General features: G+C 33.8%; 1 protein-coding gene across 1 annotated transcript; it reads left to right on the plus strand.

The window, feature by feature from the left end:
- The first annotated feature begins 12,391 nt into the window (after window positions 1-12,391).
- On the plus strand, window positions 12,392-12,973 carry LOC139092340 (lysozyme c-1-like). The gene has a single exon (XM_070642689.1). It carries the CDS (start codon window positions 12,392-12,394, stop codon window positions 12,971-12,973), a length of 582 nt encoding a protein of 193 aa, XP_070498790.1.
- Window positions 12,974-20,494: the final 7,521 nt, after the last annotated feature.

The raw sequence follows: 20,494 nt of genomic DNA on the forward strand, positions 1-20,494 counted from the left end.
TCATTTATCGGAATTCTGAAATCATCAATATATCGATATATGGAGTAAGCATGAAGATGTCTTTACTTACTTTGGAGATGTTAAAGCTTTGCATACAGTACGATGTAAATGAAATATAAAATTGAATCTTGATCGTGTGCTGGAGAAATTTAGCATTTTCTGATAATCATGATTTGAGGATTCCGTCGTGACTTATTTAGAACTTTTGATGATCGATTCAGAGATGGATAGAATTGCTTGATAGGAAACACTAGGGAATGCTTGAAGATTACGGATTGCTGAAAATAACGATTTTAGACCCCAGACTCTCAAATCTACCGCTTTGTAGAAAAATAGACTTGCCCTTTCTTCCGTCCTTTGCTGGTTGTCTAGACCAAATGTGATCCGTAAAGTTTCATAGAGGTCTCTTAAAGCTGGCTCAATCGCTGGCAATAATTAAGCTTGCCGTCCTGCAGACCTGTCTATTTCCATAAAATGCAGAAAATGCAGACATTCAGTCTTTGTTTGAATCCTAGTACCGTCGTAATTTAGTCACTCCGGGTGTGTAAAATAATGGAGCCCTTTATGGACTTTGGATTCCGGACTCCCTGCCAAATTCTGGTCCAGACTCCCCAAATCCTGCAACTCTCCTCCAGACTCCCAAATTCCTGACAAATCTGATCCAAAGAACCAATATTACAATATGTATATTCTGCGCCCAAGACCACATCATCAGTGTTCATTCTTACTTCCATATCCATCTCTTCATTGAACTTATTTCACATAAATGTTTGCTTTGCATATCGTTTCATAAAATTCTATTATTTAAGATTTTTTTCTTTTATGCAATCACATTTTGAGCTTAAGGAGTTGCATGTTGAAAATCACTCGATGAAGACAAGAGAGACTAAAAAAAAGATGATGAAACGTTAAGAGATAAAAATCCTTACAAGCATGGATCAAATGATATAGATACAGAAAAAATCTTTTGAAATGTATCAGAAGAAGCTTCCATTTACATACTTGAGTGAGGTTTAAAAAATATTTTCATAGAAAACTTTAAGACGATAAAGAACTTTGTTCCTTCTGATTCTTGTTTACATTAACATTAAGTCTGTAAAGGAGAAGTCTGAAAGACTATTCTCTCAGAAATCGATGGATATGAGAAAATATGAAACATATTATTTGAATAATAAAGCAAATCTAAAGGAAATCTTTGAGTATTAAACGTTGAGCTTAAGGTTTGCTGTATTTAGACTCCCGGAAAGCACATGACGTAGAAATGGTCGAAAATCCGGTCTCAGGGTGACTTTATTCTAACCTGAAAGCCAGATTTTATCGAATCTTGTCTGTACTCCGATTCCTGCTGGTCTGAAATTGGATATACAGTCTTATCTACTCCGTGTACTTTCCGGGTTAGTTCTATCTATGATTACAAGATTTAAGTCAATTTGATGTGCCAATAATTCAATAAAACTGATCTAACGGTAGCTGACCGACCGGACAAAGTGTTTTACTAACTCGAGCGGCACAATAAACGAAGGATAGAGCCTTAAAGCTTCAATATATGGTCACTAAATTCCATTTGTTGGCGGAGCCTTCTCATCGTCCAGTAAAGCATTCTTTATTCCAAAAACCTACTAAAAAGCATCAACATAATAATTCCCAGACAAAATGCATCCAAAATTCCTTCAAAATCCACACTCAATCGATCTCAAGAACAGAATTCCTTCACCAAAGGAACCAGATAAATCTACAAAATGAAATATTCATGCATAGGTTTCTAATAGATATCAAAAATAGAGCACATATTGCATATAATGAGATTCATGAATATGAAGAAAAATGAAAAGAAAATAGAATATGATGAAATGTCGAGATAAAAGGATCGAGAATGCAAAGGAAGGAAGAAATCGGAGGAGAAAAAAAAAAATTCTTCTTGTGGATGAAAAAGACACAAAAAAAAAACGAGAGAATCACTTGAGAATGAAACTAAATGTGACGTGAATATTCATTTAAATTGAATATACTGCAGTGGTGAGGAAGCTGTGTGCTGCGGTACGTCAACTAGACATAAGCTTGCTATATAGCTCTTGGTTAGAATCCACAAAGGTAAAGGCATCCTGGTGGTCCAAAAGCAACATGACGTTGGTCCGTAATGAAGGAATGTCAGTTAGCTGTCCAAAATGATCTGTCTGTCAGATGGAATGCCTTATGTAACAACCTAGACTCCAAGTCGGAACAAGAATCCAGTTTGGAAGTAAGTTAGTAAGTAATTATGCTTAATGTTGTTTAGGTCAAGGTTTACCGTCAATTTTAACAATTAAAGTTTAAAAGACCTAGCCAGAGACTATTGGAACTTGATTTTATGGCGATGGCTTATGTCCCAATGGACTTTTTGCTTTCCCTAACTGTACATGGTGCATGCCCTATGTGTATTTCAATGCATCGTACCTAACGACAATTTCGTGTCCCAAATCATACAAACCAAGTTTAAGTCCCTAAAACAGCGAAAAAGCACCAGAATCCAACCCAACTTTCCCTTAGGGATCGAACCCGAGACTTTTGATTCGACTGTCCGTCATCCTAGTCCCAACAAGACCATTGCAGCTTTTTCGCTCCTTAAAGGTTGCCCACCACTGATTCTACAAAATAGAAAAAAAGTGTCTATCAAAGTAGAAAAAAAAGCATAAAAGGGTGGAGTAAATACATGCATGCAAATGAAGGAGCTTTACACCAAGCATTCTCGTGAATTAATTCACATCGTATGCAATCAAGGAAGCACATTTTTTTATTACATATTTATTTATCATGATTGTTGTTGTCGTGCAACTGTTGCGAGTCTAGAAAAACCGAGGCAAGGAAGTGAATTAAAAATGAGAGCAATGCTATGGTATTTAATATAAAATGGACTATCTTATTACACCGAACTTTTGGTATGAGCGACAAAAGCTCTCGTTTTTTATGTGAAATCTCATAAATCTTCTTCTTATGCTTCTTTTTGTCATGCTTATGTCAAACGATTGCCAGCAAACAACGCTATGGCGTGTCGTAAAATTAAACGCTTTTATTCATTTTCAAGAAGAGCTTTCATTAACATGACATTGCACATATATATACATTTTTTTAGCTACTTCTTGTGAATTAATGACTGCTGTTGGTGACATTTTGTCAAATTGATTGTGCGATATTTCAAAGTCATGGTGGGGAAATTTCAATTTGTTATGATACTTGTTTTATGAGCAGCTGTAGAGCTTAAAGTTGGCATGAATTTCATATGGACATGAGATGGCTTGAAGCTTTGTGCAAGCATTGAGTCTCCTCGACTCGACTTTGAACTCTGAAATCAACAGCTAGTGTCAATATTCCAGACATTAGGCAATTTTGATGTTCTCGTTCCTATTTCTCACTTACTTACTTACTGGAACCATGCTCCATCTAGACGTGGAGCCTAGACAGCATTGTATTTGGTATTGGCAATTTGCAGGCGGAAACCGACGATAGAACCAGTTTTAGGTGATATCTGAGGAAGGCCATGGATCACAGTTGATCTGTACGGCCAGTTAAGAAAGTAAGTAAGTACGGAGCCTTCTTCATTTGTGTTGCTCAATTGTGTTGCATTAATATCCACAAATTTCTTGAATTTAATTGCTTCCCCAAATAAACTGTCCGGATATTAGCACAGCATGAAGAATGAAGCAAAGCTTGATGAATAAAGCAAAGCTTTATGAGTCTTGAGTCAATATTCACTCAGATTTAACATAGAATAGATACTTTCCATACAAAACATATGATATATGGCATAGATAATCAGAAAATCCACAACTTATTCCAGATTTCTAACCCAATTCCTGACCATTCGCCTTACTCCATATATGAAAAACGATAAATAACCTCTTTCACTGCCTCTTGTTATTGTTAGATATTAGTAAACATATGCTGGCACTGGTTTAACACATGTATATGTACAACTACAAGTGCCTATAAATATTCAAAGAAAAATACTAAAGAACACCGGTTGAATTTTTGTATCAAATGCTTTGAAAAATTCAGCAGCATGAGAAGCTTTTCAGACTTTTTGTGATGTTCATTGAAACTCCCTTATTCCCATGCATTTTTAATGCTTTCCACAATTTTACAATTTAGCGCTTGTGAAATTAAAAAAAAAAATTTCAACGTTCATCTTTTTTGACATGAATTAATCCACGAACAATGATATGGAATCAAAAGCAATTTCCATTTTTAAGGGATGTCTAGCAGAACTTTGTCATTGCCCTTTTTTTATTTTTTAAGCGAACTAGGATGCTGGCTCATTAAAATTCATGATTATCGGTTGAGCCAATGATTTATTTATGTGAATGTAAGTATCTCACAATACCCAGACATACAATAAAAGGCGGTCGAAATAAAAATTATGCCGGAAATATTTTCATATTCAACCCACATAAATGTATGAATGTTTGCAAAAAAGAGAATTACTGGCATCCATAATAGGCTTGTGAGCGGAAATATAACGCAAAATAATTAATTTAATTTTTATTAATATGAATAACATGCTTCATATTTTTAATGTACAGATTTAATCTTGTGTATGAGGAAATGTTGTGGAATCATTTTGACTTTTACATGTTGACGTCGTGTCTTTTTTGGATGCAATTAATTTGAAATTGATATTTATTGGAAATTGACTGATTTTCGGACATAACTTCGAATTTTTGAAGAAAATTTCGAATTTTCGAACATTATTTCGAATTTTCGAATGAGATTTCGAATTTAAGAACATGCTTTTGAACTTTAGAACTTGATTTTGAATTTCCGAACATGATTTTGAATTTTAATGCTCAATTTCAAATTTTCGATCATGACTTCAAATTTTCGAATAAAGATTTCAAAATTTAATTTTGCTCAATTCAGAATTTTCGAACATTATTTTCGAATTTAAGAAAATGATTTTGAATTTTTGAAAATGATTTTGAATTTTCGAATATGATTTCGAATTTTTCTACACGATTTCGAATTATTGAACATTATTTCCAAATTTACGAACATTATTTTGAATTTTTGAACGTGATTCCTAACTTTCGAAAATGATTCCGAACTTTTGGAACATGATTTTGAATTTTCAAAAATAATTTCTAATTTTCGAACATGATTTCTAATTTTCGAACATTATTTCGAGTTTTCGAACATGATTTTGAATTATCGAACATGAATTCAAATTTTTGAACCTGATTTCAATTTTTTGAGCCTAATCTCGAATTTTCGAACATGATTTCGAAGTTTCGAACACAGATTTAAACTCAATTGGAACTTAAATGCAAAATTTGCAACTTCATTTCAATTTTGAAATCATATTGTCTGCCTTATTATCATTCATACAGCATCTCCAAATCCCAAATAGTCAACATAACCTCAAAATTACTTTCCTACTCGTTCCGCAATCATCCACATTTTTACCTTTTTCACATTGTATAAACATAAACGGTAGAAAATTAAATATTAATGTCCTCAAAATGAAAAAAATTATTTCTGTCAGATATTAAAAATTCTAGAAAGTCTCCGTAAACCCATTTTACGTCTTATGATTTCATCCTACGAGCATCTTTTCACTAGATCTTATCAAAATCTTGTTCCTTTTTTTTGTTATCATTTCTCATTTATCACTCATCATATTCTTCTTATTATTCAATTATAAAAATATTTGCATGAATGACTTTTTTTTTCATCATTTATAAAAAAGATTCATAATCATATTAAAAATGTAGGAATATGTCTAGATATGTGCATATATATAAGAGAAGGCAATGAGTGGAATAGAAAGATGAAGACAAGAAAATCTTTTTGTAAACAAAAATTTATTCAAGCATAAATAACATTTCCTTCTCTCCTTTTTCGGATATTTAATTACGAAAGTTTTCTATTATTTAACATAAAATTTTAAGAACACATAAACAACAGCAACAATAGTGAAGGCACTAATAGAAGAAATGGTAAGAAAGTCATCGATTCTTTGGGAAATCAACGATTCTTATGTTGTCAAATACGTACATAACCGATAAGTAACGAGATTGAAAATTTGAATTTTTAACGGATTTCAAAAATTTGATTTGTTGACGAATTTTTGTAAATTTGAATTTTAAAAATCCTTTCAAAATTTGAATTATTAACGAATTTGAAATTTTGAAATTTCAACAAATTTTGAATTTTGCACAAATTTTGAAATTTTTAACCAAATTTTGAAATTTGAATTTTAACGGTTTTCAAAATTTTAGATTTTTAACGAATTTTGAAATTTTCAACAAATTTTGAATTTTTAACAAATTGAGAAGTTTTGAATTTTTACAGAATTTTGAAAATTTGAATTTTTAACGAATTTTGAGTTCTTACCAGAATTTGAAATTTTTAAAGTTTTAACAGATTTTAAAATTTTGAATTTTTAACCAATTTAAAAATTTTCATGAATTTTGAATTTTTAACGAATTTTTAAAATTTGAATTTTACACCATCCAGCCAAAGTGATGCGCCTATAAATCCACATCACTTTAATTTAGCACAAAGCACAATATCGTAGATGAAAATCTATATTTATAAGCCTGTATCTACGTATGTTAATTAAAATGCATGAAAATGTTTATAACAAGTGTCATATTGTCATCACCATCGTAAGCATATCTAGCTATAAAGCCATACAAATGTTTTAAAATAAAATTGACACACAGACACAGCGATAGACACTTACAATAGAATTGTTATTTCATAGCAGCAACAATAGACATAATAAGACAGTTTAGACATAATTAATAGAAAATATGTTAATTTTCTTCGAAATTTTACGGTAACAAAAAAGCTTTTTTGTACGCGACGAAATGGCAAAATGTGATGAAATGAGGAAAATTTCCTCTTTTTACCCATTTTCATTCGTAATCCCCGACTATATCCACGTTAAAGTCAGCGAACTTCTCTATATATTTTATGTTGATTATGTTAGGTTGAACTTAATGACTCACCATGTAAATCGTATTTTGCACAAGTTTGTTTGGGATTGGAGACGGTGGAAGTTTGTTTTGAGGTAGTTAGTTAACTTTGAGGTTATGAATAAATTGCGGTTCCTTTATTTTGGGGGACTTTCTTATATGTGACATACTTATATGTGAGGTAAGATTCCGTCACGTGAATGACCTTTTGTTGAATATAGTAACACGTGTTGTGGTGCTTTAAATCAGTCTTAACTCGCTGCTTAATCCTTAATATGCTCATTTGGGGTCGGTTTCTTAATCTAGGATCTCCCACCTACCATAATTTAGGTATCCTAGTGTCTACTACATCCTAGTTGTCCTAGGTTGCCCTACCCCAAGCTATCCTAGTTGCCTACGGTTACTCTACCTACCCTATCTTACTTGCCCTAGGTTAAGTTATCATTTAGACTCTAGGGTACCTAGAATAGTTGCCTTTGGTTACTATACCCACCCTATTCTAGTTGAAGCTACCCTCTTGGCTTTAGGATACTAAAATTTCCACCCTATCTATTCTAGGTTTTTGAGCAATCTCAAGATCCTGAGGCTGGTTTCTTAATCTAAGATAGCCCCCATAGGTTTCGTCCCTTGTGAGCCCCAATATCCTTGGGAACTCTAGAGCTATGATAAAAGTAGTGACCAGGTCAGCTGTGAGACTTTGTTGTAGCCATCATGTAGGATAAGAGGGTTGTCTTAGGTTAAGATATCAGCATCTTGAAGTCTAAGATTGCTCAAAATCGAGCATCCATTCCTAACAAGTCCCTCAAAATGCAATCAAATTCTATGTTCCACACACGTAAGTCATCAACATATCAAATTTCAACCTTTTTCTGTCGCCTACTACGAAATTTGATTAAATATTAATTAGGTAAATTCCGTTTATAATTAATTTACTTAATGTGATATTAAATTTACATTCAATCCGTCTACAACATTCCCAATAAGTAAGTAAATATTCACATAAGCCAAGAATGTTTTCCTTTTGTGGAACTGAATAAATCATATACATCAAATATTTCCGCTCAATCTCATTAATTTTTCATTATATGGCAGCCAAAAATTTACCCCCAGAAAATAATCTCCAATAATAATTACTGAATGAACAATTTGCATAGTCATGGGGATTATCCTAGAAAATGTTGGGAATAAGGGGGTGTATTAAGGGGAAAGCTTGTAGTAAGAGAGATATAGGTAATGAATGATGAGTTCCTGATCTGTCTACTAGAGCTCGAAGTCGACTCAAGTCAACTTGACTCCATAAAAACTTAGAATTGACTTCGAGCTCTGCTGTGGACTAATGCAACTTTGTCTAGAATTCCAAGTACTATACCAATGAAAAGCACAAATTTTGAGATGATAGGGATCGAACCTACGAGTTTAGAGTTATCACGTTAAAGTTGAACCAAGGAATAGGCCGATCATTCCATCGAAGCACTTAAATGATTCATATAATAACAGTCGAAGGCAATTCTGGATGAATTCAGGTCTAGTCCATCTTGACTCTGATCTGGTGTCATGTTCGTCTGACCTGGTTTCATTCCCGTCTGACCTGGGATCATGGCCGTCCGACCTGGGCCATGTCCGTTTCATCTGGGTTCATGTCCGTCTGAATCGGGTCATATCCGTCTGACCTGGGGTCATGTCAGTCTGACTTGGGGTCATGTCAGTCTGACTTGGGGTCATGTCAGTCTGACTTGGGGTCATGTCTATCTGATCTGGGTTCATATTCGTCTGACCTGGGGTCATGCCCGTCTGGCCTGGGAATTTGCATTTTATTCGTCGTGTTCCTTTAGGAAAAGGATTGAATGAAGTAGCTTTTGACGTTAAATCACCGCAATTTCATTAAAAAGTTTGAATCGGGAAGCTCAAATTTATAATATTGACTAGGTATCAATGATAGTCAAGGGGATCAGACGTGCTTCTTAGCAGTCAAGTCGATGAATTAGCTTTAGTTTATAAAAATCGACTAAGCCAACAAAATTCGTTTTTAGGTCAACTTCCAGCATATCTTCACTCCCCAAAGTCCACTTCTGCAATTGACTAAAACAATGACAAGCTTAGAGGTTACTCAGAAGCAAAATTAGCACAGCATAAATTTTCATTTCACATCCTTTTCGTTCTTCTCTCTCTTCTTCAGCAAAGCATCTCAACTTTTTCCCTATCTAATTTTCATATGGTATGCGGTGCTAATTCATGTGGAAAGGATTTAACATTTTGTAACATTTTAAGTAAAAGAAAAAATATTCAAATATGTAAAGTAACCTAATCACTTAGGAATGCAATAAAAATGTAAATACTCTCGATCTCACTTACCCCATACTCGACTGTCTTAATGATAATCGACCTTCATGTACCGATGAAATTTTGGTTCCTTCCAACAAAACCCCTTTCCTCCAATTTTTTTTTGTTAATCTACCTGAGACACATATATAGATGCTTACTTAACCCGCAATGGAAATTCATTTGCATGAATGTGAAAATTTTTCATTCCTTTTCATCTGGCAAAGCCAGTATAAAGCACACAAAAAAAAATATTGTAAACCGTAAAAGGAAAGGAAAAAAATTTGTGGATGCTTTTTAGAGAAAAATACTTCAAATACTGCGGGCTATGAAAGTATAAAAGAGGTGAATAGTTTAGCTAGTTAAGGTAGATACTACTTTGTATATGGACTAATTTGCCCTTTCATGTATTTTTTTACTCTCTTCAGTTTCCAATACTTTTTTACCGTCGATTTTTCTATTTTTATAAATTTATTTTGCCCTTTTTAGCGCATTTTTGAAACTTGTTTTCAAAAAGGTAGCTTAATAATGCACTTTGTTCGTTCGTTCGTTCGTTCGTTCGTTCGTTCGGCTGGAACGCGAGATCTCGAAAACTAGACATCGTAGAGAGCTCTGGTTTGTTTTAATAGCTTCGTTCTATCAAGTTATTGGGTTATCGGTCATTTAGAAGTCTCAAATCAACGCATAAATACTATAATTAACAGTTTTTCATTTTCATATACAAAAACAACAACACGTTTTTTCATTGTTTTACAGTGTTTTTCAATGTTTGTCGATGTTTTAACAGTGTTTACTGAACAATGTTTAAATTTTTTTTGACCGTTATGAGGTTTGAATTATGAAAATCCGTTAAATGATGAAGTTCTTAAATTTGTGGAAGTTTTATATGGATCTTGTTTTTAAGATCTGGAAGTGAACTGGATCTTACTGGATCTTGGTTTTTAGGTCTAGAAGTGACCTGGATCTTACTGGATCTTGATTTTTAGGACTAGAAGTGACCTGGATCTTACTGGATCTTGTGTTTTAGTTCTGGAAGTGAAGTGGATCTTACTGGATCTTGTGTTTTAGTTCTGGAAGTGACTTATTAATCAATTACTGATCGCTGGGACAAAAATGCGCTTAAGTCCCTCGATCAATAACACGAGGACTTTTGTAATTTTTTATGTATTGAGTTATAGGATGGAAGAACTAGTGGATTGTCTCGTCATTTTTGTGTTATGGAATTGGTAGATATGCATAATATTCACTTGGAAAAAGGTCACGTGGGTGTCCAAGGAACTCAGCTTTGAACGAGACAGTATTGCACTTGTAACCGGGAATTAGAAAGCGGTTGCCAGTTGCAGAGCTAGTTTCAAGCGTCATCTATGAGAAGCATTGGATCACAATTGATCTGTACGACTAGTGAAGTGTAACTCGGGAGTCGTCAGGGCAACTGTGCGTCTTACCGTCAACACGACGACTTAGTAGTGTCCTAGCGAACAAGTTGTGCGGTTCGGGCTAATACAATAAAAATGGCTAGCATTGACCAATACATCACAAAACATTCACAACTTTACCATATGTGAATACAGACAAACCAATATGGAACATTATATGAGACCCCAAAAAAGTTTTTAAATATTTCATCAAGCCACAAATTTTGTTCTTCCTCTTCTCGATTTTTGTTCATTTGTTAAATTTTATTTATGCTTTAAATTTTGCTTTTATTTCTGTACATCAATTTAATGAAAAATGAAATAAATTTAAGCAATTTGCTGATAAAAAAATTCAAATATTATAAAACCGTTATAAAATTTGAAATTAAAACCAATTCCATGAGAACTTTGAAGCTTGTTGCTGTTTGACATAATTTGAGACTTTGACGTTAATTTTTGAATTTCTTTAATCATGAATTTATAGTTCTTAATATGTCTTGCATTGCAATCATTTGGCTTCTCTTCCTCATGTCGTAAGCATTCCATGACTTCATTTCGATACTGGTCACACGAGTCCGGCACTATGCTCCATGCGCCTATTCCCTTTATATTCAAAATTCCTGTAGCACATTTAACATCGTCAGTGATGTCGTCATCAATTAAATTTGAGCATTTTATGTTGCAACCTCCTCCAGCTGTTTGTCTGCCACACCACCATTGCGTTCCTATATTATATATCCCAATGAAATCTTCTCTCATTCCATCTCTCGTATTAAATTGTGATTTTTGTGCTGCTATACAGACATGATATCCAATAGTTTGCTTGCTCATGTGATGCTTATGATAAAGTTCCTTTACAAATTCACATTTTTCATAAATTTTTGCTTCAGTCAGTGACAATCCAATGATTAAAAACAATATTAAACCTCCCATGATGTTCCTTAGTCAAATTAATTTACTTTACTGATTCTAAAATTTAGTCATTTTGATGAATTTTGGTTTTTTCATTGCTGAGCTCATTCATGATATAAGAAGATGGAGGTAATGATTAAAATTCATATTACTCAGCATCTGGGGCGTAGCTACGGCTTTCAATTTTGAGGTTAAAATGTATTAGATCTCCGACTTGGAGCATAGGCTATTACAAAAGGCTTTCCATCTGATTCTATTGCTGGCGACATCTCAATCCAGTATAGCAGGATGTAAACCAGTCAACAGGCGACCGATACAGCTTCGGTCGCTAGTGGTAATCTTAGTGAAAACAAGAAGTACCACGTTAAGGTGAGACACTTGATGTTCGGTCAGCCACCGAGTCAGATCGAAAGCCTCCTAAACTAACTACCCATTCCTCTGGATACGCCCCTGGTTAGAATGACATATACACATTAAATGATGATATAAGTGATTGAATGCGTCATCTAGTTACACATTTATACGATTAATTTTGGGAATAAGTAGTACAGGGACCTATTCAGGGGTGGGAGGGATTTGAGGGTCAACCTTTCCCTAATTTCATCATCATAATCATCATATGAGTCCAAAATCTAATCAATTCTTGTGATAATCAATATCTTTCATCCCGAGATCGTTCCTGTAAGATTTTCGGAGAGGAAATGAGCTCAACAATAACATTTAAATTCGTCAGCTCGTCAGAATGACGAAATTCTGAATCAGTAAAGTAAATTAATTAGACAAAGGAACATCATGGGAGGTTCAATTGTGCTTTTAATCATTGGATTGGCATTGACTGAAGCAAAAATTTATGAAAAATGTGAATTTGTAAAGGAACTTTATAATAAGCATCACATGAACAAGCAAACTATTGGATATCATGTCTGTATTGCAGCAAAAAGATCAGAATTTGATACGAGACATGGATATATAAACAGTGAATTCCTTGGTATTTATAAATTTGGTAAGAAATGGTGGTGCGGTGAACAAACAGCTGGAGGAGGTTGCAACATAAAATGCTCAAATTTACTTGATGACGACATCACTGACGATGTTAAATGTGCTACAGGAATTTTGAATACAATGGGAATAGGCGCATGGAGCATAGAGCCGAATTCGTGTATTCAGTATCAAAATGAAGTCATGGATTGCTTACCACATGAGGAAGACAAGCCAAATGATTGCAATGCAAGACATATTAAGTACTATATATTCATGATTACAGAAATTCAAAATTTAACGGTCAAAGTCTCAAATTATGTCAAACAGCAACAAGCTTCAAAGTTCTCATGGAACTGGTTTAAGTCTTTCTTTAATTTTCTAACGGTTTTATAATATTTGAATTTTTTTATCAGCAAATTGAAGCATTATTACATTTCTCATTAAATTGATGTACAGAAATAAGAGAAAAATTTTAAGCAAAATTTAACAAATGAACAGAAATCGAGAAGAGGAAGAACAAAATTTGTGGTTTGATGTCCAGACCGGGACCGGGAAATCCCGGAAAAGTCCCGCTCTCAAATTGAATTTCGGGGTTTAGCTCCTTTCCCATAAATCCTCACCTGCTTATGTCGCATACACATTAAATGATAAAATAAGTGTTTCAATGCATGATTTCTATTTACTCATTCATATGACTAATTCTTAGATTAAATAACGCAGGGGCCTGATTAGGAGGAAGAGGCTTAGGGGGTCAAACCTCCACCTCTCCCCATTTGAGAAAAAAAAATGTCTTAATTTTGCTAAAGTTATTCGAGAAAAATTCAAATACTTTCTAAATTTGGGGTGGAGGAGGAGGGTTGGGAGTCAAAGAACCCCTGCAAACGCCTACTTTCTTAGTCTTATTTTCCATCCTCTAAATTAAATCAAAAGAATTTTCATAGTTTCTTCCTTAAATGTAGCTATTGTAAAATTATTGACGTTAAAATGCCTTTGAGAAAGTATTTCTGTTTTTGATGCCTTTTGTTTCTCTTTATGTGCCCCCGAAAATTCTCCTCATCTGCTTTGGAATTTTAATATATGTATAGCATGTATACACTTGTTTTTGTTTCATCTTATTTACGTAATTTACAGAAAAATTCCTTATCTTTTTTTTTTGTACAAAATGTTAATAAGGCACATTGTTTCTTTATGGAATAATTTTTAGATATGCCATAAATTTAACAATTTTATTCAAGATGATTTTGAGAAATTATTTTCCGATTTCACTTCCTTTAGCTTTCTTGTCTATTGAACAGTGTATATAGAGGCGGAATGTGTGTGTGCGTAAAGGCTTGAACACAAATTTTCTGTGCCATTATTTATGTTAATACATTCATACATGGTAAGGTGAATTACCTGGAAACTTCCTTTTTTCTGTTTCTTTGAATAGGCTGGCTTTGTTTGATATGCAAAATAACACGTGGCTTGTTATTGGGAACTTGATTTGGATATTATTGAACAATTGAAGGTTGAATTAAGGAATTTCTTTGAGATTCTGAATTGTTGCTGGAAATAAAAATTTAAAGTTGAATTAAAATGGTATTTACTATGAAATATTGATATTTTACTTGTTCCTGATTAGTTCCAAATGCACAAGATAGCTTAAGTCATCTGATTTCTGCCTTTATTCACCTTAAAACCACGTTTTTCTTAATTTAATTCACCAATCAACTTTTTTTTTCAATTTTCTGTGTTGTTTACACATTTTTAGTACAAATTTTAGAACTTAATCAATTCAAATTCTAAAAGTTCGTTAAAATTCAAATATTTTTTAACCGTTAATAACGATTTTCATCAATATTCAATTATTAAAGATACAATTCAAATTTGATTATTGAGAAACAATCAAGAATTACATTTATATCCACCCACAATCAAGAGAACTGAAACTAATTAATAAAATCTCGATAACAACCCACATTCATATCGTTAGCTCCACAAAAAAATTCATATAAAGTTTCAACTTTCAATTGAACTTGTTTCGACATTTCAAAGAAAAACTCATTAAGGAAGTCTCGATAAATATTCATATGTACCAAAAAAATTCATATCCAAACAGAATTTTTTAAATAAAATAAATTACAAGCCTTTTCTGTGTACAAAGGAGGTGGGGGGAGGAGGAAAGGCAAATCAATTGAGTTTGATTAAAAAACTTTTTTTTTTTTATATATTTTAATAAATATTTTCATTTGATTGGGAGAGAAAAACAAGCATCGTCGATTGAAATAACAAGCTCATTGAACTGAAGTAGAGCAAATAAGTAGGAATGGAAATAAAATTTACATTTTTTCAACATCAATTGAACCATGTCAATATCAGTTCTCTTTTTTTCTCGTCGGTGAAACATCGTGCGCAATAAATGATATTTTTCTTGTGAACATGGAAAATTTATTGAAAATTGAGAATCTTTTATGGACTGAAAATTGGGTAAAGTACATAGCTGATACGTTTGTAAATTTGAGCAATTGTTTTGGCATATTTGATTCCGATTCGTGGAGTTAAAAGTTTGGTTTGAGACACATATGTTAAAAATCTTGCTGAACAAAGTTGAAGGTTTTGTAGTTTGATGTGCTACTAGTCTAGTGGTAATAATGCGTACTAGTCTGGTGTTTATCTAATTTAAGATTGTAACGTTGGCAAACAGGACATAGGTTCAAATCTCAGTGATATAACAGTTAGTGTTTGATATGCTTAGACTTTCTGAAATTTTTGAGGTTGAGATAGGATCAATTCTTAGCACACGGCCCAGAAATGGCTGAAAATCTGGCTCCAGCCTAGCATAACTCTAGCCCCAGGCTTCATTTAATGAGCTTCAGGTCAGATTCAATTTTGCCTATGAACGAATTTACGGAAATTTTTAGACACCCTTAACTAGAGTCTGGTCTCCCTCCTATTCTATCCTAGTTACCTTAAGCTACTCTACTCCATCCTATCGTAGGTACCCTTATCCTAGGGTAGAAGGATTACTCTATGATAGCTCTACCCACCCGGGTATGGAAGGTGATTGTATCCTAGGTAAGTTAAGATCTGAAAAACTTCATTTGAGCTTCTAACTTGACAATACACTTTTATGATGGTCATGTTCAAAGTTAACAACACTAATGTGGGCACCGGCACCAATGGAGATGCCTTTTAATTCTTGTACAATCTGAACTCTTGGGTTTGATGTAGGTAATGTGCAAAAGAGAGCCAGAGATAGAGCCAGCTTTAGGCGTCAATAGAACGAGATGCCATGTAAGTAAGTATAGTCTGGATTCTGGACTTCTTAAAGATCTGCAAACTCCGTCTACATCCAAGCCCATTTCGAATCTAAATCATACAAAATGCTATTAAGCATCCTTCTTGAATCCTTCTTAAATTTTGATTTCCTCGAAATTAAAGCTTTCTTGATTTATATTCCAACAAATTGTGCATAAATTCCAGTATCAACATTCAAAAGCTCAAAAATTCAAAGATTCTGTTTAACTCATTTAAATGACGTATTAAGCACATAACTTTTTGTTGTTCCTTTCTTTCAATGTTAACGACAATTTTTTTATGGTTCTTTGATTGTCACATTTATATCCAAATAATTAATTATAATTTAACTAATTACTTTTTTTTAATGAGTTTGATAATCTGACGAGAATAAGCCCATTTTTTTGAAAAAGCATTTACAATGGGATAATACCCTCCTTTTCATTGCCATTATTATTTATGTTTATCCACAGTAACAGAATAAATACAACAAAAAAAAAGAAGTGAGTCATGATCATAAATAAATTTGCCATAATAAGCAATTAAAAGCTTTTTAATCATCTACGGCTTTACTCATTTCTAATTAGAGGTGAGCGAGGACATTTCAGAATGTCTGTGTCTGCTTATCTACTCTTATTGCCATTTCATTTAATTGCGAACAACTGTGTAAATATCAAACATTTACAAATCAAAACAAGTGGCAAATGAAAGGCTGGAATAAAAGAAGTCGAACAAGAAGTTCAGCTTGGAATGTCTTATCTTTAATGTTTTGTATGATTTTCATTTTATTTGTATTGTATTTTTACCTTTTCATTTTATGGCTTAAAATATTAGGGGTGCTGGCGGTTGAAAGGAGATTTTGGTTAAGAGTTTGGACATTCAAATAGGGGTCCAGAGGCTCAGCTTACAAACTTCTCCTTCATTTTCTGCATATTTGTGAACCTCCTCAACTACCTCCTTAAAAGAACTAACAATTGATTTTATAGCGACCATATTATTGCTCGAGACACTGTTGATAGAGATAGTGTTCCAAATGACCTTTTCGCATCCATAGAAACAACCTGAAACAAGCGCTTGAACCAGTTAAGTGCCTCGCAGGGCATCTTGCTGGTAAAATAGGTAAGTTGCTTGCCTCAAGTTTGAAACAACTCAAAAGTCGTCAGCTCAAAACCAGAAATTTTCAAATTTGTTCTTTTTTTATGTTTATTCATCGTTTTTCTTGGCTAAAGCGCACTTATTGTCGCTTCTGCCAGTTCAGAATAGTGAGAACCCAAGTGTTCTTGTCAACACATCCAATCCAGGAAAGAATCAGTCTTTCTCTCGATCTTTTGCGTCCACAAAGTCTGCGAATGTTACTTTAGATATTGTAGCATCATGTGGTCGAGTTTAGATCCTTCAAATGCTTAATGTAAGAGATCAAGCCTAAATTGGAAGTCTAAAAAATATTCTCGAAGACTTAATGAACGAGTTCAAGCTTAAATTATGACTCTATAGAATGTTAGACTAAGGAATGAATCAGAAACTTGAGGTTTAAAAAGAAACAGGGCGAGAGCTTCCTAGATTACTCTATCGGCATAAATTATGCATTATGATGATAGCAGTAATGACTGCCACAGGACATTAAGTGGCAATTTTCATGTTAATTGGCATAAAAATTGTCATTTTGAAGCCATATGACTGTCATGAAAAACATGCACTGATCTAACTTAATGATTGGAATTTTGATAGAAAGAACCTGAAAGTATCACTTGATGTCTACAGAAGATCGGAACAAGAGCCTGAATTCATTCATAAATCTAAAAGCTCTCACAGCATTCAATAATTCATAAATCCCCAAATCTCAATGAAAAATAGCCCTCAAAAATATCCGGTCCACCAGAATCTCCATTCGAATTCAATACAAATGGTAGCAACATAGCCACTTCACCCTCAAAAAAAAAAAAGTATCCAAAAAAAAGGAAGGTATTATATTTATAAGTAAGTACGGTTGAGACCTGTATTAGTTTTAATGAGCATTATTGTTTGTTGTCGTTTTGTTATAAAATTACCATGACCGCTGGTACAATGCAAATATTTTCCTTTTTATTGCATGGGACAACCGAAAATTTTTATTCCTTTATTGTTTATACTTGACAAAGACTGTAAAAGGAAGATGGAGAGAGTGAGTAAACAGTAATGAATTTTAGGGCACAATATTTCTGTGTATTTTTATGCTGTTTATTTATACTTTTTTGCGGTTAAGGTAAATAAAATATGGAAAAAAAGAGACACAGCGAGAACAGAAATGATCATAAAAGGTAAAGAGCTTGAAAGCTCATAAAATAAATATCACAAAGTCCTAATATTTATTTTTATCATCATGACGCTTATGGACGAAGAGACATAAAAAAAAAGTAAGGAATATGTGAATTTTAATTGAAAATTTCCTTTTTATTGACCAGCTATATGCTGGCTGTAAAAGCATTTTAAATCAAATGTGTAGTAAATATTTGGAAGTATAAATCAAAAGGAATTTTGTAGTTCCGGTTAGATGTAAAATAATATTTACTTCCAATGAGCTTTTTGAATTTGAAATTTTTTAAGTGCTTTGCATGATGCAACCTTTTAACATCAATCATACGAGGTCAACAACATAGCGAATTTGGAAAGAGGCTGGTTCATCCCCATTTTTAGTCAAGTCACCCTCCCAGAGTCAAGTTGGACTCAGAGAAAAGTCAAGTTGGACAGAGTCCAAAATCAAGTCAGACTGAGTCAAGAATCAAGTCGGACTAAGACCAGAGTCAAGTCGGACTAAGACCAGAATCAAGTCGAACTATGGACCAAAGTCAAGTCGGACTAAGACCAGAGTCAAGTCGGACTAAGACCAGAGTCAAGTCGGACTATGGCCAGAGTCAAGTCGGACTAAGGCCAGAGTCAAGTCGGACTAAGGTCAGAGTCAAGTCGGACTAAGACCAGATTCAATTCAGACAAAGTCCTGAGTCAAGTCGGATTGAAGCCAAAGTCAAGTTGATCTAAGACCAGAGTCAAGTCGGACTAAGGCTACAGTTAAGTCCGATTGAGATTAAAGTCAAGTCGAACTGAGGGCAGAATCAAGTAGAACTGAGCCCAGAGTCTTGTTGGATTGAGACAAGAGTCAAGTCCAACTGAACTCAGCGTCAAGTCAGACTGAATTCAGAGTCAAGTCGGACAGAGGTCAGAGTCAAGTCGGCCTGAGCCAAAATCACATCAGGCTGACGCCAAAATCAATTCGGATTGAGGCCGGATGTCCTTAACCTCTCTTTTTGATCATCAACTCTGTTCCTCATCTAAACTACATTCCATCCAACTTGAAACAGCAATCGAACATACTATTCGAAGTAAAAATTGTGAATGGCAAATCGAAGCGTAGTTTAAGTAGTTCCATTATTAGAAAAACACGAATTTCTATTCATACGATTTGTGCATTATGAGAGTGCATCCAAAGAAATCCATACAATAAAACTTAAAATATTCAAAATGATTTGAAGCATAAAAAGTTGAACTTATTGAGATTTTTTCAAAAGGCTTACTAATGGATTTTAAGTATGTTTAATGCTATTTATGTGCTTTTAAGTTATGATAACAAGGGCATTGTTGGTCATATCCATGTCCTTAAGTTTAACTGAAGTGCATACATTTCAGAACATTTTGTTGATATTCAGAATAATTCAAAAAAAAAAATTGTTGGCTTTTCAAAAATATTCAGCAAGAAAAGCTCATGCATCGGTAGACATTATTTGTGGGATTATTGGTAAATGATGTGAATCATGGCAATTGCACAAGTTGGTTAATTGATTCCTAAATTCGATACCATCCCAGAGCCACGTCGATTTGTTGCCGGAGTCAGATGGAATCCAGCACTAAGTCAGTATCACGTGTTCTATTTAGTACACACTGAATTCTACCACACATTGAGTCACACGCTTTTTCAGTTATTATGTATGGATAGAGACTTGATAGGTATTACAATAATTGAGCATTGAGTAAATTTGTTGAACACAATTGTGTATGATGTGTATGGATAAAGTATCAATTTCTGTATTAACTACAGATCTACTATAACAAACATACATACTTACTCACTTCACTGGTCATACAGATCAATAGTGATATCTCATAGGTATCACATGAAGCTCTGTCAATGGCTATTGCTTGCCAATGACTAAAAATTGCAAACCAATGGCTAATATCCCAGAGTAAGCAGGGCTTTGAGAGTTCGGATTCGATTATCCAATAATTCGCCTTCAACATTGGAGTCCTGCCAACTCTGCTCCACCGAATAACACAAATTGGTTAGTCGATCAAAAGTCCCGATTCAGTACCAGAGCCATGCCAGAGTTACGACAGCTTGGTGTCAGATTTTGGATCGATAAACAGACCCATGCTATTCGGACGGTTCAAAGAGCAATTCCTTCTCTGCACAAAGCTTCTTTCCATAATTCTCACTAAAGCTAAGTATGTGCATCATATGTACATCATATGTGAACATCCCCAACAACAACAAACAAGTCTTCCGTAAAATACCCAAAAAAAAAAAAAAAAATTATTCAATTTAAATGAATATTCATAGCTGCTTCAGCGCTCATTACTTGATGAACTTTTTTCTCATTAACTTAATTG

This window comes from Chironomus tepperi, unplaced genomic scaffold (genome assembly GCF_022539635.2).
Source record: "Chironomus tepperi strain 1889 unplaced genomic scaffold, CSIRO-AGI_Ctep_v1 contig_298, whole genome shotgun sequence".
In the NCBI taxonomy this organism is placed as follows: domain Eukaryota; kingdom Metazoa; phylum Arthropoda; class Insecta; order Diptera; family Chironomidae; genus Chironomus; species Chironomus tepperi.